The 24,378-nt window shown below is 45.5% G+C and overlaps 1 protein-coding gene across 1 annotated transcript in view; it reads left to right on the plus strand.

The window, feature by feature from the left end:
• Nucleotides 1-17,103: 17,103 nt before the first annotated feature.
• Nucleotides 17,104-24,378, plus strand: part of LOC310642721 (rho guanine nucleotide exchange factor 5-like) — a gene marked incomplete at its 5' end in the record, with an annotated part of 56,335 nt that continues 49,060 nt past the window's right edge. The window contains 3 exons of the mRNA XM_083366608.1: nt 17,104-17,348; nt 20,009-20,081; nt 22,136-22,317. Of these exons, the coding sequence (XP_083222734.1) occupies nt 17,104-17,348; nt 20,009-20,081; nt 22,136-22,317 (500 nt within the window). The remainder of the gene's footprint in view (nt 17,349-20,008; nt 20,082-22,135; nt 22,318-24,378) is intronic.

Raw genomic sequence — 24,378 nt, forward strand, 5'->3', positions numbered from 1 at the left:
TAAGTCAAGTGTGTGGGTACTTAAAGAGGCGACCCACAAATCACCCCGTTAGGACATGCCCAACATACTTGGTTAAAATGTGGTTCTTTGATTTGCAGTTTCATGCAGTGTGCAGCCACAACCATTTAATCAAAAGCACACATTTCCACCCACCATCCACCCCCTGTGTTGCCAGTGTAAGTGCTCAGAGGATCCAGTTAGCTTAATATATACCCGAACTTTCCAGGTTTCCCAAAAAGAAGATGAGAGAAGGACTTAAGAAGCTTTAGCAAAACATTCAAAGAATTTCAAGTTTGCATGCTTGCAGAGTAAAGTTTAAAAACCCAAGACAAAATCAAGAGCTGACAATAGCCCAGCCTGTTATTCCCCCCCCAAACCCTCAGCTTTTAAATTCTCTTCCCAAAATTAAGAAATAAAAGACACCAGTCCTGTTACTTATGACCAACACACCTGATGAGAAATATCTAAGACTTTCCTTTTGGGTCTTCATAGAAATGGCTGTTCCCATATCCCTCCTCTTTCAGCTGCTGCCAATCAAAAGAACAGCCTCCTTAAATAGGCTTTGGCTGTAGGAGTGATAGCAATAGATCTTTGTTTTAACTAGGGGGAATTTAAAAAGAAACCTCTAACAAGGCTAGGACTTTCTCCAAGCTTATGGCTTAGCTTTAGGATAGGCTTCTCAACCTTAGCAACCTTAAGAGGTGTGGACTTCAACTCCCATAATTCCCTACCCAGCGTGCTGGTAGCCTGCTTAGCATTCAAGGTGGCTAAGGTTGAGAAACACTGCCTCGCCAAGATCCCATCTTAAAAGAAATGCCCAAACTATAATTCTTCACAATTTCTCTGTCTGCTTCAGAAGCCAACAGGATGGAAATCAGTTCTTATTTCCAGAATAAAGAGGTTGAGGGAGGGGGGGAGGTGGGAGGGAATAGGGTGTTAATTAGTTGACAGGGGACGGCATAATTATATATTTTTTTCTTTCTTAAAATATTACTCTTATTTCTCCCTCTTCTATTTTTTCCTCGCTTTGAATGTCTCGCTACACTGAAAAATTCTAATAATTTGCATGTGCGTGCACGTGTATATGTACATGTATGTTTATTTATTTATTTATTTATTTATTTATTTATTTATTTTGTATACCGCCCTTCTCCCGAAGGAGACAGGGCGGTGAACAGGGCAATACATAAAAACAAGATACAAAAATTAAAAATTATTAAAAAGTAATTAAAAGTTATTAAAAAGTAATTAAACAATTATAACCATATACATGCATACACACACACACACACACTTGTACACATATACAGACACAGCTACAGTTTGAAATTGTCCAAAGCCCCGCAGGTTTATTTCCTGAACATGCTAAGGAAAATTCCCTTTCTGTGCATCCATACAGCAACGCGTGCAAAACAATGCAAAAAGAAATTGCTCCGGGTTAGGCAGGGAACTGCAGCCTCCACGTTTTATTTCCCCCCCCCCCCCCGCAGAGAAGGGAGGTTACGTTCGCACCCTATAATTTACCGAGCAACCCGTTTTTAAACTTGGATTTATCGGGATGAAAACTGGTTCCCAGCGCTTGTGCAACGCAGAAGAGCAGTTGCCCATATAAAAGGGGTGAGAGATTATGCGGGATTGGGGCGCTTCAGCTGCAAATAAAAAGCTTTGCTGTTTGGCTCCAGGGCATGGAAGAAAATGCTGTCGGAGCTTGCACGGGTAGGGATGTTTGGAGTTTATTGTTCTCTAAAAGGATGTGTTTTTCTCGGGACCTAACAATCAAGGGGGACGCGGTGGCTCAGTGGGTTAAGACACTGAGCTTGTCGATCTGAAGGTCGGCAGTCTGGCGGGTCGAATCCCGAGTGCCGTGTAGCAGAGTGAGCGCCTGTTACTCGTCCCAGCTTCTGCCAACCTAGCAGTTCGAAAGCACGTAAAAATGCAAGTAGAGAAATAGGGACCACTACGGTGGGAAGGTAACAGCGTTCCGTGCGCCTTTGGCGTCTAGTCATGCCGGCCACATGACCACGGAGACGTCCTCAGACAAGCGCTGGCTCTTCGGCTTTGAAACGGAGATGAGCACCGGCCCCTAGAGTCGGAAACGACTAGCACGCATGTGCGGGGGAACCTTTACCTTTACTTTAACAATCAAGACTGGAGTCCAACTGGAAGAAAAATGCACGGAAGTAGGTGGTTTGTGTTTTTTCTTTTGACAACAGTATGGGACTCATCCTGGCTTCTGGATCCTGGCTTCATTTGGGCCTACCGATTTCAATCTGGGCTGAGCTGAGCCAAGGTTAGTTAAATGCCGCCGCCTCTTGAGCCTTGGAGGAATCACACGATCCAATTCAGAAAGAGAGTATCGGGATTAACAGAGTCGGAAAGGGACCTTGGAGGTCTTCTAGTCCAACCCGCTGCTCAGGCAGCAGAACCTATAGCATTTCAGACCGTCGGCTGTCCGATCTCCCGTGAAAAGCCAGCGTTGGAGCCCCCACAGCTTCAGGAGGCAAGTCGCTGACCCGTTCGTTGTCCCAACCGATTAAATCGAGGTGGTGAAACTTAAGGAGACGCTTTGAAATACTGGATCTAAGCCAGTTAATTAGCTTATCCCGGACCCGATTCATCCGCATTTTTGCCAAATGTACTGAAAAGAGTGAGAAAATGCAGAAGGAACTTCTGGCCTGTCGTGGGAAAGGAGAACACCTGGTTTTAGCTTAGGTCCCCAAACCCCACTTCCCAGGAGGATTAGGTGGAAGATCATAATCACGGTTGTACGTCTGCGCCACGATTCCCGACAACTTGTAAGACAGGGGTCTTCAAACTTGGCCCTTTTATGACTTGTGGACTTCAACTCCCAGAATTCCTCAGCCAGCATGGCTGGCTGAGGAATTCTGGGAGTTGAAGTCCACAAGTCATAAAAGGGCCAAGTTTGAAGACCCCTGTTGTAAGATGATGGGTGGACTTCAACTCCCAGAATTCACCAGCCGGGCTACCTGTATTTGGGTTGCTTTGATCATTTAGGGAAGGGTGGGGGGGGCGAAATTGGGGGCCCTTGTGGACTTCAAGTCCCAGAATTCCTGGTGGGGGAAAAAAAAATCTCAGCTGGGCAACTGAATGAATGAACTTTTTTTATCGTCAAAGTACAACCATGTATACATTGAGATTGGCTGAGCCCCCACCCCCCCACCCCCTCCCCACCCACCCCAGCTTACAGTGACACAAACCCTCCCATCTTATTCCACCACGTGAGCTAATTGCACAACGCACCGGCCTGGCAAGTCAACCGTGCGTAAAGTTGCTAGCAAAATGATTCCTCTGCGCCAGCGTTTCCCAACCTTAGGAACTTGAAGATGCGTGGACTTCAACTCCCAGAATTCCCCAGCCAGCATAGCTGGCTGGGGAATTCTGGGAGTTGAAGTCCACGCATCTTCAAGTTCCTAAGGTTGGGAAACGCTGCTCTGCGCTTCTGGAGGGCGAGCAGAGCACCGCTGCTTTCTTGCCAGAGTTTCTAGGCTGAGGAGGGGGCCTGGCTTGCGGGGGCGGCCCTCGGCACCCCTTCCTTCCCCCTACCCCCCCCGGCAGCCTTCGCCGCTTCTCGGCCAGGCTGCCCCGAAGCCTCGGGGGCCACCGGCTTCCTCCGCGATCGCCTTCCCGGCCAACCGAGGCTGCGGACAAACGGCTGCTTCCCCAACGGCCCCCCCCCCCAAGCTCAGCCGCTGGTGCTGGAGGCCGGTCCGGTCTGGGGGGGCGAGAGAACCGACACCCCACCCTCCCCCGGGTTCTTGCTCCGTCTGCGGCCGCTGTAGGCACCAGGCACCAGGCGGTTGCGGACCGACAGCTCCTCTTGCCGCGCCCCCCCCCTCCGAGAAAAATCCTTGATCGCAACGAAACTAGAGCCTTGGTGGAGCAGTGGGCTGATGCCTCCTTAAGTAACCCCAGCTGGCTGCCATTAGTGCAGGTTCGAGTCCCACCAGGCTCAAGGTTGACTCAGCCTTCCATCCTTCCGAGGTAGGTAAAATGAGGACCCAGATTGTTGGGGGCAATAAGCTGACTTTATAATAATGCCACTGGGGTGTGTGTGAAAGCCCTAATAAGCAGGCATATACATAGAATGAAGGCTACTGCTAAGCTTGTAAGCCGCCCTGAGTCTTCGGAGAAGGGCGGGATATAAATGGAATTAAAATAAATAAATAAATAAATAAATAAATATATAGAGCCTTGGTGGAGCAGTGGGCTAATGCCTCCTTAAGTAACACCAGCTGCCTGCAATTAGTGCAGGTTCGAGTCCCACCAGGCTCAAGGTTGACTCAGCCTTCCATCCTTCCGAGGTAGGTAAAATGAGGACCCAGATTGTTGGGGGCAATAAGCTGACTTTGTAATAATGCCGCTTGGGGTGTGTGTGTGAAAGCCCTAATAAGCAGGCATATACATAGAATGAAGGCTACTGCTAAGCTTGTAAGCAGCCCTGAGTCTTCGGAGAAGGGCGGGATATAAATGGAATTAAAAAAAAAAAAAGAAACGAGGTTTTAATTCAGGAAAAGCTCCGGCTTAGCGATGAAGCAACTGCAACAGCTGCAGGGAAGAGCCAGGTGAGCGGTGTGGAAGCCCCGCCCCTTTTGGTCTCAGCGCTGCACCTAAAAAAAAGAAAAAAAAGGGCGAATCGGAAGAGAGCTGGAAGGCACCTCGGAGGTCATCTAGTCCAACCCCCTGCTCAGGCAAGAAACCCTGTACCGTTTCAGACAAAAGGGCTGTCCGATCTCTTCCTTAAAACCTCCAGCGATGAGTGGATTGATTACATCCAGAACAAATATGGGACCAAAAAGTTTCATTTAGCATTTGTTTAAGTTTTGATGTGATATTAGTATTGCTTGTAGTCATTTTATATGAGCTAGAGTGTGATAGACTTAATAGCTTATTGTTGTTAACATATGGTTATTTATGATTGTTTTTACTTTTATACCTTGTATTTAGCTCGGGGAAGTCGGGGAGGGTTAGGGAGGGCTAGGAAGGGTTGGGTGGGGGGGGCAAGGGATTGTTAAAGATAAAATGTATTGAAAAACTTTTCAATAACAAAAAAAACCTCCAGTGATGGAGCGCCCACGAGTTCTGGTGGCAAGCAGTTCCACTGGTTAATCGTGCACACGGTCGGGGAAATTCCTCCTCCTTACTTCCAGGTCGCTTCTCTGCTGGATGAGTTTCCAGCCGTGGCCTTCAGGTGCTCTGGAAAATAAGTTGGACCCCCTCCTCTTTCTGGCAGCCTCTCAAATACTGGAATACTGGTGTGGGGGGTGTGGTTGCATGGTTCCATTTTCTAACTCAACCCCCACCCCACCAAAAATAAAAAATAAAAACTACTCCTGTTCCTAAGCAAGACATGGGTTAAGTGAATTTGGCCCCATTTTGCAACCTTTCTGGCCACAATTATTAATGGAACCCCTAAGATTGTGGAGTGACTCTGGCTTCCACGTTGACTTTTTTTGTTAAAAGGCTGCAAAAGGGGAATCACGTTGTCACTGCGTGTTTTTTTTTAGTTTTGCCAGCTTCGCTCATTTCTAATTGTACATCTTTTTTTTCCTGCTCTGCACTGTGCATTATCTTATCTTGTAACCATAGGGACTCTGGCTATGTCCAGCCAATGTTTTGGTTTTAAACTGTTTTGTGCGCAGGCCTAGAAAAAAGTTCTCAGAGTTTCTGTTTTACTTTCTCCTTCTGCCTGATGAGAGAATTTTTATTATATTTATTTTAATTCCATTTATATCCCGCCCTTCTCCGAAGACTCAAGGTGGCTTACAAGCTTAGCAGTAGCCTTCATTCTATGTATATGCCTGCTTATTAGGGCTTTCACACACACACCCCAAGCGGCATTATTACAAAGTCAGCTTAATTGCCCCCAACAATCTGGGTCCTCATTTTACCTACCTGGGAAGGATGGAAGGCTGAGTCAACCCTGAGCCTGGTGGGATGCGAACCTGCACTAATTGCAGGCAGCTGGTGTTACTTAAGGAGGCATCAGCCCACTGCTCCACCATGTAGTCAGTCTAGGTCAGGGGTCTTCAAACTTGGCCCTTTTATGACTTGTGGACTTCAACTCCCAGAATTCCTCAATTCTGTGAGTTGAAGTCCACAAGTCATAAAAGGGCCAAGTTTGAAGACCCCTGGTCTAGGTCTTTTGTTTTCTCATTAAAAGTTTTGCTATAGAATATGCCTTGGATTTCTTTTCTTTGATATTGACCATGCAAATGAACCACGGTCCATCCACCTCTGGTCGGACTGTTAATTGTTCCGCGACACATGTGACCCCGGGACGGTGGTGCAACCATCAGTTGCCAAGTGTATGGATTGTTAATCACACGACCCCAGGAATGCTACCACAGTTTTCGTAAGTATGAAAACTGGTCCTAAGCCAATTTCTTCAGGGCCGTTTTTAACTCCGTCTCTAAACCAACTGTCGTAAGTCGAGGACAACTTTTATTTCTTATACCTTTAGAAGGAGAAGTCGGAAATTAATTCTTTGCATACATTTTTCTTTTCCTTTCTCTTCTCTTTATCTATTTCTGCAACTCTATTTCTCTCTTCTTTCTTTCTTCCTGATAGTTTTAAAGTTTTTTTTTAAACTTTTTATTTGTGTCACAAACCAGTTAATAACATTATTACAAAGATTAAACTTTGCCGGCTCAGTTCCCTAGTCTATCATATTTCTTCTCTGAACACGAAGTTGAAGCTTCCCTGTTGCGACCAGCACTATTTATTTATTTATTTATTTATTTATTTATTTATTTATTTATTTATTTTAGTTCCATTTATATCCCGCCCTTCTCCGAAGACTCAGGGCGGCTTACAAGCTTAGCAGTAGCCTTCATTCTATGTATATGCCTGCTTATTAGGGCTTTCACACACACCCCAAGCGGCATTATTACAAAGTCAGCTTAATTGCCCCCAACAATCTGGGTCCTCATTTTACCTACCTGGGAAGGATGGAAGGCTGAGTCAACCCTGAGCCTGGTGGGACGCGAACCTGCACTAATTGCAGGCAGCTGGTGTTACTTAAGGAGGCATTAGCCCACTGCTCCACCAAGGCTCTTAAATTATAAGGTCACCAGCATAAAATATAATGACACTCTTCTTTCTCATGTTTTAAAATAGATAATCCTATTCATGAAATCTAGAATTTATTTTTGCAGCCACAGTGTAGGCTGACTCATTATCAGACTATGACTGATCTCAGCTCCACGTTCCCTTTTGGTTTGATGTAATTTTACCATATATGCCTCTAATGTGTGTTAAGACCTGTTAGCAATCTTCTCATACCTATTCTCCAAAGCACCAGGGACCCAACCTAGAACTAAGGAGGAATTTCCTAGCAGTGAGGACAATCAACCAGTGGAACAGCTTCCCACCAAAATTTGTGGATGCTCCATCACTGGAGGCTTTTAAGAAGAGATTGGACAGCCACTGGTCTGACATGGTCTCCTGCTTGAGCATCTTCAAGATCTCTTCCAACCCTGTTATTCTATGACTGCTAAGATCCAGGGGTCTTCAAACTAGGCCCTTTTATGACTTGTGGGCTTCAACTCCCAGAATTCCTCAGCCAGGCACGCAGTTCTGGAAGCTGAAGTCCACAAGTCATAAAAGAGCCAAGTTTGAAGACCCCTGGCTAAGATGGTGGCCACAAGGATGCAACCAAAGCCCTGCCCCCTTTTAAAAGGGGTGGGATTTTGATTATGCTGTTACAATATATACTTTGCTACTAGTGGAGTTACAATGTCATCGAAAAAAATGACTTATGTCATCACACACTCCTCCTCCATCATTCCACAAGCCCTACTCCCTTCTAGCACTGATGAGGTTACCTAGTTTGGGTCATGAAACGTCTGCAAGAAAACAAGCAAAGAGAGCGCCAAGGATCTCATACTCCTCCTCCTCCTCCTCCTTCATCATTCCACAAAACCTACTCCTTTCTAGCACTGATGATGTTACCTAGTTTGGGCCATGAAACGTCTGCAAGAAAACAGCCAAACTCAGAGAGCACCAAGGACCCCACAGTCGTCCTCCTCCTCCTCCTCCTCCTCCTCCTCCTCCTCCTCCTCCTCCTCCTCGGAACTACATTTTTGGAACAGAGAATGAATTGCACAAATTTCACACCGTAGCCCTGCAAATTCCATCTTGCTCTTTCTTCTTCTGTTTGATATCATTATAATGATTCCGTAGGAGATGACCGGCTGACCCCAAGGGTGGGGTCAAATGCATCATCCCGTTGGAGTGGTTACACTCCCGTAAATCAACCCCGTTGTCCTTTTGAACTCTATCCTGGCTCCTGATTTCCTGCGCCTGACAGATCCGCTGACAAAAAACCAACAAAAACAACAGATTTTTCTCGTAACTTTGCACTTCCCTTCTGCTCTTCATCCCTTTTTGGATGACTTTTTTTTCCCCTTCTTCTAACCACACGGGTGCAATTTTACCGCAGTCAGATTTTGAAATAATTACTATCACTTTTAAGGATGGCCCTGCTGGTTGCAATGAAGGAGCGGAGAGACCTACAAGATTCTGTTTCTATGCTGATAAATTATCATATGCTTTGGGGTACCTTCCCGCTATGCCGTCCTGAATTAATTCCTCATTTCCATATTTGCATGTAAGGATAACGGGAACCCAAAAGTCTGCAGAAGATCCAGAAGATGCTTAAAAACAAATAAGAGGAAATCAAGAAAAGCTTTGCAAAAGACAAATGGCTAAACATTATTCCTGACCACACAATCAGGAGCTTACAAGAACTCAAAACAGCCAGTTTGGTCTAGTGGTTAAGGCACCAGGCTAGAAACCAGGAGACTGTGAGTTCTAGTCTCGTCTTACCAATGAAAGCTAGCTGGGGGATCTGGGGCCAATCACCAGGAGACTATGAGTTCTAGTCCTGCCTTAAGCGTGAAAGCCTGCTGGGTGAATTTGGGCCAATCACCAGGAGAATGTGAATTCTAGTACCACCTTAGGCATGAAAAGCCAGCTGGGTGACTTTGGGCCAGCCCCTCTCTCTCAACTCAACCCCACCTCACAGGGTTGTTGTTGCAGGGAAAACAGGAGAAAAGTGTGTTACATATGGTCGCCATCTTTTTTTTTAAATCCCATTTATATCCCGCCCTTCTCCGAAGACTCAGGGCGGCTTACAAGCTTAGCAGTAGCCTTCATTCTATGTATATGCCTGCTTATTAGGGCTTTCACACACACACACACACACCCCAAGCGGCATTATTACAAAGTCAGCTTATTGCCCCCAACAATCTGGGTCCTCATTTTACCTACCTGGGAAGGATGGAAGGCTGAGTCAACCTTGAGCCTGGTGGGACTCGAACCTGCAATAATTGCAGGCAGCTGGTGTTACTTAAGGAGGCATTAGCCCATGGCTCCACCAAGGCTCCAAGGCACCAAGGTTAGTAATCTTGAATTACTCGTCAAACTAATAAAGGCAGGATATGAACAAAGAATAGAATGGAATGGAATATGAATAGGAATAGAGAATAGAAATACAGAATAGAACAGAATAAAATAGAAATTAGAATAGAATAGAATAGAATAGAATAGAATAGAATAGAATAGAATAGAATAGAATAGAATAGAATAGGAATAAGGAATAGAATGGAATGGAATAGGAATAGGGAATAGAAATACAGAATAGAACAGAATAAAATAGAAATTAGAATAGAAAAGAATAGAATAGAATAGAATAGAATAGAATAGAATAGAATAGAATAGAATAGAATAGAATAGAATAGAATAGAATAGGAATAAGGAATAGAATGGAATGGAATGGAATAGGAATAGGGAATAGAAATACAGAATAGAATAGAATAAAATAGAAATACAGAATAGAATAGAATAGAAATAGAAATAGAAATACAGAATAGGAAATATAGAATAGAAATACAGAATGAATAGAATAGAATAGAATAGAATAGAATAGAATAGAATAGAATAGAATAGAATAGAATAGAATAGCTATCCTATCCTATTCTATCTAGTTTTTCAGCAGAAACAATATTCAATTTAGTTCATGATGAAATGAAACAATACCAATCTGCAATGCAAATGTCAGAGGAGCATAGCATAGTTTCTTAGATATTTCCCGAAAAATCCTGTTTTGAAATGTCTAATGTTTCTTAACCTTGGCAACTTTAAGATAAGTGGACTTCAACTCCCAAAGCTCCCCAGCTACCAAGACTGGCTGAGGAATTCTGGGAGTTGAGGTTGCCCAGTGTACAGGTAATCCTCGACTTACGAATACAATTGAACCTCCAACTTCTGTTGCTAAGAGAGACATTTGCTAAGTAAGTTTTGCACCATATTAGGACCTATTTTGCCACAGTTGTTAAGTCGATCACTGCATGTGTTTAGCAACATGGTCCTTAAGTGCCTCTGGCTTCCCCATTGACTTTGTCAGAAGGTTGCAAAAGTGGATCACTTTTGCAACCGGCATAACTATGAGTCATTCAAGCCTCTGAATTTTGATCACCCTGGCCAGGAGGATGCTGCAATTGTCGCAAGTGTGAAAAAAACGGTCCTAAGTCACTTTTTCCCTGTGCCGTTGTAACTTCAAACATTCACTAAATGAACTGCTGCAAGTGGAGGGCTACTAATAATCTATACTTAATTATCAACCTTGATAATTATCTTGAGTGGGCAAAAGGATTCAAAAGCCAGTGTCGGATTTTGGCAGGTGGAAACCAGTCAACACAAGGAAGAATTAGAAGTAGCATCAGAATTACAGAGTTGGAAGGGACCCTGTAGGTCATCTAGTCCAACCCCCACCCCACCCAAGCAGGAGACCCTAGACCATTTCTGACAGGTGGCAGGCCAGATTCTTCTTGAAAGCTTCCAATGATGGAGCACTCACAACTTCTGGAGGCAGGTTGTTCCACTGGTTAATTATGCTCGCTATTAGGAATGTCCTCCTTATTTCTAGGTTGAATCTCTCCTTGATCAGTTTCCTTGGACCCCCTCCTCTCCGTGAGACCCCCTCCAATATTGGAAGACTGCTATCCTGTCCCCCCTCGTCCTTCTCTTCATTAAAGTAGACATAACCGGTGGCTCATTGGGTTAGGACGCTGAGCTTGTCGATCAGAAGGTCGGCAGTTTGGCGGGTCGAATCCCGAGTGCTGTGTAGCAGAGTGAGTGCCTGTTACTCGTCCCAGCTTCTGCCAACCTAGCAGTTCGAAAGCACGTAAAAATGCAAGTAGAAAAATAGGGACCACTACGGTGGGAAGGGAACAGCGTTCCGTGCGCCTTTGGCGTCTAGTTATGCCGGCCACATGACCACGGAGACGTCCTCGGACAAGCGCTGGCTCTTTGGCTTTGAAACGGAGATGAGCACCGGCCCCTAGAGTCAGAAACGACTAGCACGCATGTGCGGGGGAAACTTTACCTTTACCTTTAACCAATTCCAGCAACTGTTCTTGATATACTTTAGCCTCCAGTCCCCTAATCATCTTTGTTGCTCTTCTCTGCACTCTTTCTAGAGTCTCAGCATCTTTTTTTTTTTTAATAGCGTGGAGACCAAAACTGTTTCTTTCACCATCTGGGTTTAAATTGAAATCAAAACTATATATATATATATATATATATATATATATATATATATATATATATATATATATATATATATATATATATATATATATATATATATATATATATATATATATATATATATATATATATATATATATATATATATATATTTAAAAACCACCTACTCTTCTCCAGCATTAAAAAAAACCCGAAACAAACTACCAGGGCTCCTGCAAAACCTTGCATCAATCAATCTCCCTAGCCAGGATTCCAACCCCTTCTAAAGAAAACTCGCGTGGAGCACTCGAGGCACGGAGCTTCCACTCCTCCTCTCCCCCCCCCTCGGTCCTTTGTGTGTCTCCCCCCCCCCCCTCCCTCCCCAACCTGGCCTGGGAGTCGCAATTTCCTCGCTCGACTTTGTGCCTGGAGAAGCCAATCAGCCGGCAGCGTTCCTGGCTTCCTGTCTCGGGTAGGTGTGCTCCACCTCCGCGCTCACCTGGAGAAGTTGAGCAGAGCCCGACGCGAGAGGGCTGAGCCCCGGGAGGGGAGAGGGGGGGAAGCGGGAGGCGAGGACAGCCCGGGAACCGCCGCTCCGGGGAGCCCCATGGACTGGCCAGCCTGGCCCCCCGGGCCGAGGAAGGGGAGCCGCTTCAGGTAAGCCACCTGCCTGCCGGGGGACTTGGAAGGACTCGGGCGAAGGTTGCTCCGCTGCCACGTTCCAGGCTGAAGGCGAGCGGGGAGACGCGCCGGGGCCTGGCCCAGGAATTCCAGGTGAGCTGCGTCAGGTCGAGCCCGGAACCTGATTGAGGCTGACAGGCAGTTCGTTGCAGGCAAAGGAAGGGAGAGGACTAAAGGGCAGAGGGAGGTGTTTTAGTCCTCTCTCTCTCTCTCTCTCTCTCTCAAAGTCTCTCTCTCAATTTCTTTTTCAAAGTCTCTCAATCTCTCTGTCTTCTCAAAGTCTCTCAATCTCTCTCTCTCTCCCTCTCTGTCTCTCAATTTCTTTCTCTCGAAGTCTCTCTCTCTCTCTCTCTCTCTCTCTCTCTCTCTCAAAGTCTCTCTCTCTCAAAGTCTCTCTCTCAATCTCCCTCTCTCTCCCTCAGTCTCTCAATTTCTTTCTCTCAATCTCTCAATCTCAATCTTTCAATTTCTCTCTCTCTCTCTCTCTCTCTCTCTCTCTCTCTCTCTCTCTCTCTCAATTTCTTTCTCTCAGTCTCTCTGTCTCTCTCAAAGTCTCTCTCTCAATCTGTCTCTCTCCCTCTCTCAATCTCTCAATTTCTTTCTCTCAAAGTCTCTCTCTCAGCCTCTCTCTCTCAGCCTCTGTTTCTTTCTCTCCATCTCAATCTTTCAATTTCTCTTTCTCTTTCTCTCTCTCTCTCTCTCTCTCAAAGTCTCTCTCTCTCTCTCTCTGTCAATCTCAGTCTCTCTCTGTCTCTGTCAATCTCAGTCTCTCTGTCTCTCAATTTCTTTCTCAAAGTCTCTCTCTCAATCTCACAATTTCTTTCTCTCCAAGTCTCCCTCTCAGCCTCTGTTTCTTTCTCTCCATCTCAATCTTTCAATTTCTCTCTCTCTCTCTCTCTCTCTCTCTCTCTCTCTCTCTCTCTCTCTCTCTCTCTCTCTCTCTCTTTCTTTCTTTCTTTCTTTCTTTCTCTCCCCCCCCACAGCTGGGGAGACCCCTCCCTCCTCTCCTAAAGTTTGTGTTTTGTCTGTTGAGTTTTCCTTCTGAGTTTCCCCCCCCCCCTCCGTGGGGAATGATCCGCCATCCTGAGCTGGATCCCTTTTGTGGGAACAAACGCCAGGCTGGAGATGCTGGCATTCCCACGCTGGCCGAGAATTGTCCAGGAATCTGTGAGCCCTCCCGCCCCACCCCCCCGCCCCCCACAAATATTGGAAGTTGTTGCTGTCCAAGGCTGTTAAAAGGCAAGAAGCTCCTGCCATGGAAACTCCTCAAACTTATGGTCCCCAACTTGACAATAGTTCGTTTAGCGACCGTTCCAAGTTACAACCATGCTGAAAAAAGAAGGCCATTTTCACACCTGGCAACATCCCCCCAGGGTCATGCGATTTACATTTCGATGCTTGACAATTGGTTCATATCTGTGAGGGTTGCAGTGCCCCCCCCCAGGTTTTGTGTGTGTGTGTGTGTGTGTGTGATGTGGTCTCCCTTTTTTTGCGCCCTTCTGACAAGCGAACTCAACAGAGAAAGCCGGATTCACTTAACAACCGTGTTACTAATTTAACAGCTGTAGGGTTTTGCTTAGCAAACATGGCAAGAAAAGTTGTAAGCCTGGGGTGAAACCCACTTAGCCAATGACTTGCTTAGCAGCGCAAATTCTGGGCTTATTTGGTGGTCGTCAGTCGAGGACTAATTGTAGCCAGCAAGGGCGCTTCCAGACTTCAAATTTTGGGGGCCACCATCCCCTATAGCAGGGGCAGGCAACGGTTGGCTCTTTTATGACTCGTGGACTTCAACTCCCAGAATTCCTGAGCCAGCAGAATTCTGGGAGTTGAAGTCCACGAGTCATAAAAGAGCCGAGGTTGCCTATCCGTGTCCCTCTCCTTCCGGGACCAGGGCAACGACTTAAAAATCTGTGTGCAGGATCCCTGAAAAGAAATCTTTGCCAGCCCCAAAGTTGAGGCTGTCCCCCCCCTGCCAAGTGGTTTTTCCCCCAAGAGACGGTCCTTCCCCCCCCCCACACCTCCCAGCGTTGCAATATCAGCCAAGGGGGCCACTGAGGACAATCTCCAAGGCCAATGAACCCAGCTGGAATTCCAGACACGGGTTTTTTTTATTCCCCTGGGATCTGCTGTCTGTCAGCTGCCCTCCTGTGACTGGCTGTCATTAAAGGTGATTAATGCTTTTTTGCACAGAGAGAAAGGGGATATTTTCCTTGTCCACTTCCTTCTCAGAAATTCCTCTGAAATTATTTTCTGCATTTGCCCAACATGGGAGTTTAGGTTGAAAGGAAAGTGGGCAGTTGATGGTTTGTCACCCCTCTGATGGTTTCTCCCTCCCCCCCCCCACAGCCCTTGTTGAATGGACTAGGCCAGGGGTAGGCAACCTTGGCCCTTTTACGACTTGTGGACTTCAACTCCCAGAATTCCTGAGTCAGCATGGCTTAGCTTGGAAACCTCTCCCTTTCCCCTCAGCGTGGCTGGCTCAGGAATTCTGGGAGTTGAAGTCCACCAGTCATAGAGCGGCCTAGGCCAGGGGTAGGCAACCTTGGCTCTTTTACAACTTGTGGACTTCAACTCCCAGAATTCCTGAGCCAGCTTGGCTCAGCTTGGAAACCTCTCCCTTTTCCCTCAGCCTGGCTGGCTCAGGAATTCTGGGAGTTGAAGTCCATGAGTCATAAAAGAGCCAAGGTTGCCTACCCCTGGACTAGTCGATCAATTAAACCACGCGTAGCTCCATTCTGAAGGCATCATGAGTCAAGTGAATGTAGGACTTTTGTTGACCTGGATTTAAGGTTCATCATATTATTTGAACCCATCCACATCTTTAAATTATCTACGGTATGTTCTTTCTTTCTTTTACTTGCTCTTCATGTATGCAGTTAATTTATTGCAATATTACTCTTCCTCAAAAAAAAAATCTAAAATAATGTGTACCTGGTTGTTAGTGGAGTATTCTAGCTTTTGTTTACAAGTTTTAAAGTACAAGTATCAAATACATCAAGTATAATTGTCTAACCGGCATTCTCCCTAGTTCTACGTATATAAACTTTTAATTATCCTTTTAATTTTATTCTGATTTTGTCATTTAATGTTGTTAAGCTATTTGGTTTCAGGCAGTCAGATCGATTTTAGATTAGTTAACGCTGATTTTACTTCAGCGTAGAGAGAACAATAAAACAGGGAAGACTATAAATGGGTCTAAATAATATACCTTCTAATAAAATAAAGGTAAGTTTGAGGTCTTCTAATTTCTTGAGACCTTTTGAATAGAACTTAAAAATATTTCTAGCATTGGTTGGTAACTGGGAAATATCACCTGGTAATTGGTACATCTGTAGTTAGATATATGCATAAAATTAAAAAAATGAAGTCTGCTTTAGGTACTTGACAAACTTTAGCGATCATCTCAAACCCGACCATCCTTCTGTCTTCATTTGTGCCAAACGCCGCCTCATCTGTTTATTTTGAAAGATTAAGAGAGACATTTTTAACCATCCAAATCTGAACGATTTTTCTTTCCCTGGTCTGGTCCAAGTTGCTGTTTAGTCTTTGCTCCTGTTCTTATGTATTCTCTGGGCGTTATCCCTCATAAAAGAATGGTGTATAGATAGGCTGATTGTATTAGTGAGTTGCAGGAGTTGATACTATATTTTAATTAAGGTGTAGTCATGCTGCTGGAAGCCATAACTTCAACCATTACAGCCCTGCTACAGAAAGGATGTAATATTTTTGCTGCTGATTGCTATTTTCTAGCTCTTGAGACGGTTTCGACACTTCATAGATGGCTTGGGTGGTCCATGCTGTTACCAGGACGAGCCAAAAAGTCTGGCCTTGGAGATGGTAGGGATCAGTCCTCGACTTACGACAGCTTGTTTAGTGACTGTTCAAAGTGACAATGGTTTTGTCAACGCTGCTGTCTCTCTCTCTCTCTCTCTCTCTCTCTGTTTCTCTTTCTCTCATTCTCTATTCTCTGCTTCTTTCTCGCTTTCTCTCCATTTCTCTTTCTTGCTTTCTCTCTCTCTCTGTTCCTCTTTCTCACTTTCTCTCTCTCTCTCAATCTCTCTCTCTCCCCCAACCCACCTTACAGGGTTGTTGTCATGGGGAAAAAAGAGGAGGAGGAAGGAGTACTATGTATGCTCGCTGCCTTGAGTTAGGTAGGAAGGAAGGAAGGAAGGAAGGAAGAAAAAGAAAGAGAAAAAGAAAGAAAGAAAGAAAGAAAGAAAGAAAGAAAGAAAGAAAGAAAGAAAGACTGTCTTTGGTATACTTCTGTACAAGCCTGGAGATGTGACTTCTTTAAGAAGCATTTAATGCATGTAGCTCTTTAAAGCAGCTGCATCTTTTTCCAGCCGCCTGCAGTAACCAGAGGGAGGGAAGGAAGATGAAGGAGGGAAGGAAGGCAGGCAGGCAGGCAGTCTTTGGTATACTTCTGTACAAGCCTGAAAATGTGACTTCTTTAACAAGCATTTAATGCATGTAGCTCTTTAAAGCAGCTGCATCTTTTCCCAGTCTCCCCAAGTAACCTGCAAAAAGGCCCGCTGCCTGTGGCAAGCAGAGAGATGCTGTGCTTGTACCAGGGTCTCTTGTTTTTCTTGTGATTCCTTCCAAAGCTTCTTAAACCACCTTGGAAAGCCGACTGAAAGTTGCACCACAGCCGTGTACAGCCAGGGTGGACTTGTGGCTACCCTCTGTGCATCGTTTTCTCCGGCGCCCTGGATACCACAGTTGGCTACCAAATTTGGAAGGTTGCAGCTGGTGGTTCCCTTGATGGAACCAAAGCAGCTGCAAGCCCAAGGCTGGATGGGGCTTACATACACACACACACACACACACACACACACACACACACACACACACACCCTCCCCTGGAATGCCAGCATGAAGAGTTCCTCCTTTACAGCGCTCCACCCCCACACTATTTTGGGAGAAGAAGAAGGGGGAGAACAGCTGCCCAGGACAAGAGCAAAGAGTGTGATAGACAGGCCACTGTGTCACCCAGTGCAAGGTGATGGTGTGGCCAAGATGACCCTTGGCACAACTGGCCAGGAGGATCTGCAGGCCGAGGGGCAGGATAGCAGGCCCATTCGAGCCATCCCCAAAAAGAAAAAGGCCCTTTCACGCAGGTTAATGAAGGTGGAAGCTGTTTGGGTTAAGTTGGGGAACAAAATCCAGGCTGTTCCCTCTGTGGAATAGCTTGTTCTCTGTTGCCTCCCCTTCTTGCTTGACACCTTATTACTAATTTAACAACTGCAGGGAGTCACAACGACGGGCAGAAAAGTGGTGAAAACGGGGGCAAAACTCACTTAACAAATGTCTCACTTAGCGACATAAATTTCGGTAGCGTGCTTGTAAGTTGAGGCTACTTGTAAAACCTCCTCCGGTGGTGTGACTCTTGAGTTAGAGTAAGCAGCTACCCAGTGAGGGAAACACAAGGTACACAAAGTTGCTGAGGCTCCCAGCTGAATCTTAAACGGGCAATTGTCAGTTGATTGCAAGGTTTGCTGTTAAGAGTTGTTCCCACTCTCACACCCACACCCACAGCACAGAGACCACACCCTTGTCCTTGATTACTTGAAAAGCACCAGAGCTTCAGTCAATCACGTCTTTGTCCTCTTCTCAAAAAATGACTTTTAAGGAAGATAATCACTTCTTATGCATTTTCTGCAGTATATCAGACTGCTATTTATTTATTTATTTATTTATTTATTTAATCAATCCCATTTAGAGCCTTGGTGGCACAGTGGGCTAATGCCTCCTTAAGTAACACCAGCTGCCGGCCATTAGTGCAGGTTTGAGTCCCACCAGGCTCAAGGTTGACTCAGCCTTCCATCCTTCCCAGGTAGGTAAAATGAGGACCCAGATTGTTGGGGGCAATTAAGCTGACTTTGTAATAATGCCGCTTGGGGGTGTGTGTGTGAAAGCCCTAACAAGCAGGCATAGACATAGAATGAAGGCTACTGCTAAGCTTGTAAGCCGCCCTGAGTCTTCGGAGAAGGGCGGGATATAAATGGAATTAAAATAAAATAAAAAATAAAAATATATCCCGCCCTCCTCCGAAGACTCAGGGCAGCTTACAATCTAAAGCACAAATTTTTATTTATTTTATTTTATTTTAATTCTATTTATATCCCGCCCTTCTCCGAAGACTCAGGGCGGCTTACAAGCTTAGCAGTAGCCTTCATTCCATGTATATGCCTGCTTATTAGGGCTTTCATACACCCCCCAAGCGGCATTATTACAAAGTCAGCTTAATTGCCCCCAACAATCTGGGTCCTCATTTTACCTACCTCAGAAGGATGGAAGGCTGAGTCAACCTTGAGCCTGGTGGGATGCGAACCTGCACTAATTGCAGGCAGCTGGTGTCACTTAAGGAGGCATCAATGTGCTTAGCAATTTAGCGTATCATATGTAGACTAGCAATATAAATTAGCATGTCCTCTAGGTTTAATAAAACACTTCTTTGTGGCAGCAGCTCAAATCCCGGAATACTGCTATCCTATCTCCCCTATTTCTTCTTTTCTTTAGACTAGCCCAGGGGTAGGCAACCTCGGCTCTTTTATGACTCATGGACTTCAATTCCCAGAATTCCTGAGTCAGCTATGCTGACTCAGGAATTCTGGGAGTTGAAGTCCATGAGTCATAAAAGAGCCGAGGTTGCCTACCCCTGGACTAGCCAAACCCAAGTCCCACAGCCGTTCTTTGTATGTTTTAGCCTCCAGGCCTTGGATCATCTTAGTTGCTCTTCTCTGATTTTTTTCCAAACTCTCAACATCTTTTTTGTGATATGGTGGCCAAAAGTGGCTGCAGTATTCGAGGTGTGGCCTCACTAGGGCTTTGTAGATTGGTAATAGTACTTCACATGTGTGTGTGCTTCCTTAAGAGAATCTGCAGCCATTATTGTTTATTTATGTATTTGTTAAATTTGTTTGCCACCCATCTCTACTGGTAAGCTTGTAAGCCACCCTGAGTCTTCGGAGAAGGGCGGGATATAAATGGAATAAAAATTAAAATTAAAATCTCACTGGGGGGGAGGGGCTACTCTGGGCAGTTTACAACAATATGGTTCCTTTTTTATGGATACTTTTTCCCCCCCAAACAAAATGCAAGTAAAATAGAATCTAATTTGGGGTGATGGCAATTCAACACAATGCACCCAAATTCCTGAGAACGGATGGACCGAACTTTGTAACGTGTTAAAAAAAAACAACACCTTTAAATGTGCAAGATAAAAGGTTTTTTCCCCTCATATTTTGGTGTTTTTCCCCCTACACCGAAGCACCCTTTTGCACAAAGTTGTACCTTTAGCTTTTCTCGTTTTAGTAATCATGAAGCTTCCAGTTGCCCATGGGAAAAAAAAAAGGTTGTCCCACAATTGCCAAGTGTGACTTTATGTAAATTAATGGAGTCGGAAGTGCACAACTGCATTGCTGAGTCCGTGAGACGCTGAAAATAGCTAATTAGAGGGATGAATCTAACCAGCAAAGCTAGTTTTAAACTAGTCCTACATTTGTGGGCGGTGCACAAATTTGGGATACAGTCACTTGACGTGAACCTCATTAGGTTTCCAAGCTGAGCCATGCTGGCTGAGGAATTCTGGGAGTTGAAGTCCACGAGTCATGAAGGGGCCATAGTTTCCCCCACGCTGGCTGAGGAATTCTGGGAGTTGAAGTCCACGAGTCATGAAGGAGCCAAGGCTGCCTACCCCTGGACTATTCTAACAGAAAATTCCCATCTCGGGATCTGAGATAATTTATGGGTTAAGTGCAGTTTCCTTGTTGTCTAGAATCAAGGGTGGAGATTTGGTGGCCCTACCGGTACGGCTGAATTACACGTCCCAACAGCCATCAGCCAAACCGGTATGGGGAATTGTTATGAATTTATTTCAGCCACAAGTATAAACCGGAAATTCTGTATCCTTGTTTAAAGTAGGACGTTCCAGGAAGTTTCTATACAGCAAATGCGCACAAAACTGCTTTTTAAATCTCATTTCCTTTCCTTTCGGGTAGAGTTTTAAAACTCATTTCTGTTTACTGCAGCCTTGAAAACATTCACCTCTGCTTGAGGTCAAGGCTGGGCTAGGTAATAAATTAGAAAACTCTTCCCCAAGCCTGTAGTTACAGAGCAGGTAGTGTTTTTCAGCGACTGAGTGTGAGTTTCTCCTTGCTGTGGTGGAGAAGGTGTGTGTTGTCAGTTTTCTGTGGAAATGGTTTGCTGGTGGCTGAGGAAGAGACTGGCCCGTGCCTTTCATGCCTAAGGCAAAACTGGAACTCGTCCTCTCCCAGCCTCTAAATGCTTTGAACCATTCTACCGAGTGGGCTCTCAGTAGCTATTCTATATTCCAACTTTCAAAAGTTATTTTTTAAAAAAAGAACGAACTTCAGTTTTCAGGGAATGGGACTTAGAATAGAATAGAAGCTGGAAGGGACCTTGGAGGTCTTCTAGTCCAGCCCCCTACTCAAGCAGGAGAACCTATAGCATCTCAGACAAGTGACTGTCTAGCCTCGTCTTAAAAGCCTCCAGGGATGGAGCACCCACGATTTCTTTAGGCAAGCTGTTCCACTGGTTAATTGTCCTCACTGTCAGGAAGTTTCTCCTTAGTTCCAGCTTGCTTCTCTCTTGACCATTTTCTACTGAAGTTGGGAACATCAAGAGCAAAACCAGGTTTTTGGCAGTTCGTAGCTTCTGTTACTCGTCCCAGCTTCTGCCACCCTAGCAGTTCTAAAGCAGGTAAAAATGCAAGTAGAAAAATAGGGACCACTATGGTGGGAAGGTAACAGCGTTCCGTGCGCCTTTGGCGTCTAGTCATGCCGGCCACAGGACCACGGAGACGTCCTCGGACAAGCGCTGGCTCTTCGGCTTTGAAACGGAGATGAGCACCGGCCCCTAGAGTCAGAAACGACTAGCACGCATGTGCAGGGGAACCTTTACCTTTACCTAGTAGGTTCTTAGCCTGCTTACTTTGTTCTGGTGGCCCAAATTAGAGCAGGACCAGGAGGATTAACCCATTTAACAAAACACTATGTCACCATGTCTTCTCCTTGCTGGTTGAGTAGCTCCTGTTGATGGAGAACTTTTGCCTCCTCCAGCGAGGTGCCATCTTACCCCTTATTATGTAACAACGAAGTGTCCCAATGGTGCTTTTTTTTTCTTTGAAAACATTTTGCTTCTCGTCCAATAAGCTTCTTGAATTCTGAAGAACTCAGTTCAATTCCAGAAGCTTCCTGAGAATTCAAGATGCTTCTCGGATGAGAAGCCAAATGTTTTCAAAGGGAAAAAAAAATCAAGAAAGTCCAATGAATTGCTTTTTGGAATAAAGCACCTTTAGGACAACCATGACCTGGATGATTGAGAATCTCCACACACACTGAACAACTAAAATGAAATTGCTGAGGGAGACATCGGTTTGGGTTGAAGTATTTGTGACACATCTCCATCCCTGTCTGAGCACAAAGTAGATATGGGTTGCTTGAGGAACTGGATAGGGCAGGGGTCTTCAAACGTGGCCCTTTCATGACTTGTGGACTTCAACTCCCAGAATTCCTCAGCCAGCCTGCCTGGCTGAGGAGTTGTGGGAGTTGAAGTCCACAAGCTGGGGTCTTCAAACTTTGCCCCTTTGGTGACTTGTGGACTTCAACTCCCAGAAATCCCCATCCCGCGTGCCTGGCTGAGGAATTCTGGGAGCTGAAGTCCACAAGCTGGGGTCTTCAAACTTTGGCCCCTTGATGACTTTGTGGACTTCAACTCCCAGAATTCCTCAGCCGGTGTGCCTGACTGAAGAATTCTGGGAGTTGAAGTTCACAGGTCATAAAAGGGCCAAGGTTGCAGACCCTTGGGGTAGGGTGAAAGGCGGCTTAAATGGAAACCCCGATGGGTTCATTTTAAACAGGGTGACCCACTCCTGTGTCAGCAGATATGGGACCCAAGAGTCCTCCTGAAGTCTCATCTCCTGCCTGAAGAGCAAGCGGAGGCCACGGCCAGAAACAAGGGCTATTATTGGACCCAACTTGGCCTGGTGTGCCAGTTCTGGGCCTTCTTGGGCCAGGAACCCCTAACCACCATGCTTCATTCCCTTGTCAACTTATGTTTAGTCAGGTATGTCCGATGGGGTGAGGAGCTGCTTCTGACAGTACCCTAGATAAAATATAGCACCCTGGCCACTTAACAAGGAGCAGGTTGACTAGCACTACAGGCACCGTGTGTTTGTGGCATTGACTGCCCAGAGTTTTCCAGTCTGGATTCAAGTTGTTGGTTGGTTAATCCCCATTGTCAGCCTCCCAGCGTCTTTTGAAGTGGGCGTTGCACAAATTGGCGCGCCGATAACATTGGCTGTTGTCTAGAAACGAAACGAAACAACAACAACATTTGAGAACTATTGCTTCATGGGAAAGAGCAGACGACCTCATGCAATTCAGATTTTAAAAATGTTATAGCAGGGGTGCGCTTGGCTTACAAATTCCCACAGCTAAGCGAGGCAGTGGCTAAGTGAGCTTTGCTCCGTTTTACGACCTTTTTTTTGCCGCAGTCGTTAAGTGAATCGCTGCGGTTGTTAAAGTGAACTGTGCGGTTGTCAGATGAATCTGGCTCCCCCCATTGATTTCGGCTTGTCGGAAGCCGGCTGGGAAAGTTACAAATGGCGATCACGCGACCCAAGGACGGTGCAACTGTCATGAGTGCATGCCAGTTTCCAAGCACCCGAATTTTGATCACGTGACCATGGGGATGCTGCATGTGTGAATACCATCACAAATCAATCAATCAATCAGAACAGAGCTGGAAGGGACCTTGGAGATCTTCTAGTCCAACCCCCTTCTCAAGCAGGAGTCTCTATACCAGGGGCAGGCAACCTCGGCTCTTTTATGACTCATGGACTTCAACTCCCAGAATTCCTCAGCCAGCATGGCTCAGCTTGGAAACCTCTCCCTTTCCCCTCAGCGTGGCTGGCTCAGGAATTCTGGGAGTTGAAGTCCACAAGCCATAAAGCAGCCTAGGCCTAGGCCAGGGGTAGGCAACCTTGGCTATTTTATGACTCGTGGACTTCAACTCCCAGAATTCCTGAGCCAGCATGGCTCAGCTTGGAAACTTCTCCCTTTCCCCTCAGCACGGCTGGCTCGGGAATTCTGGGAGTTGAAGTCCACGAGTCATAAAAGAGCCAAGGTTGCTTACCCCTGCAACAATTTCAGACAGGTGGCTGTCCAATAAAGATTGAAAGCCTCCAGTGATGGAGCGCCTGCAACTTCTGAAGGCAAGCAAAGAACGAATGAAGAAATAAATGGGTATAAGGCAAGAACTACCTCTTATTTATTTTAGGACGAGTAGGGAGTAGCCCAGAGAAATACTTCCTCTGCCGTAACCTTTGAGGTTTCCCTGATTTTTTTTCCCCTACTAGGCGTTCCTACAACTCGATCATTCTATTTGCTCAACTTAATGATAGTTTGATGTCAGGCCTAAGGCCCCCAAGGCTAGAAAGTAGGAGACTGTGAATTCTAGTCCCTCCTTAGGCGCAAAGCCAACTTGCTGACCTTGGGCCAGTCATTTGGTCTCTGCCCCAGGAAGAAGGAAATAAGAGCAAAATCGCTTCCAAATCCTTGGCAAGATTTCTGCATGGACTAGTCCAGGCAGTTGCCAGGTTTCAACGCTGACTCAAAAGGCAGAAAAAGAGGGTTGAGGAAGGAACATTTCGTTGGCAGTTTTATCACTACATCGGGGGGGGGGGGACAAGAGCTGGGGCCTGCATGGCTGAAATGCATTTCCCAACGAGCTTTTGTGAGATATTTTGGGGGAAAAAAGAAAATTAGATGAATTTTATTTTCCTGAGATTCTCTGTAATATGTCTTAAATTGAACTTCAAAGCCTGCAATAACTCAATGCTGCCACCAGAGGGCTGCAGTGACATGTTTTCCACCCCACCTCTGGAAAAAGCTGTAGTGTAATTAGTCAATGGATTAATATATAATTTTGCGATCGGTCAGTGCTTTAGTATTAAAAACCACGGATTTTATGTACGTAAAGGAACTGACCAAAATGCCAGTGGCTGATTTGTTCAGTCTTGTTGTTGTTGTTGTTGTGTTGTTGTTAGTTGCAAAGTCGTGTCCGACCCATCGCGACCCTATGGACAATGTTCCTCCAGGCTTTCCTGTCCTCTACCATCTTCTG

This window comes from Vipera ursinii, assembly GCF_947247035.1.
Source record: "Vipera ursinii genome assembly, chromosome: 6".
Classification (NCBI taxonomy): Eukaryota; Metazoa; Chordata; class Lepidosauria; order Squamata; family Viperidae; genus Vipera; species Vipera ursinii.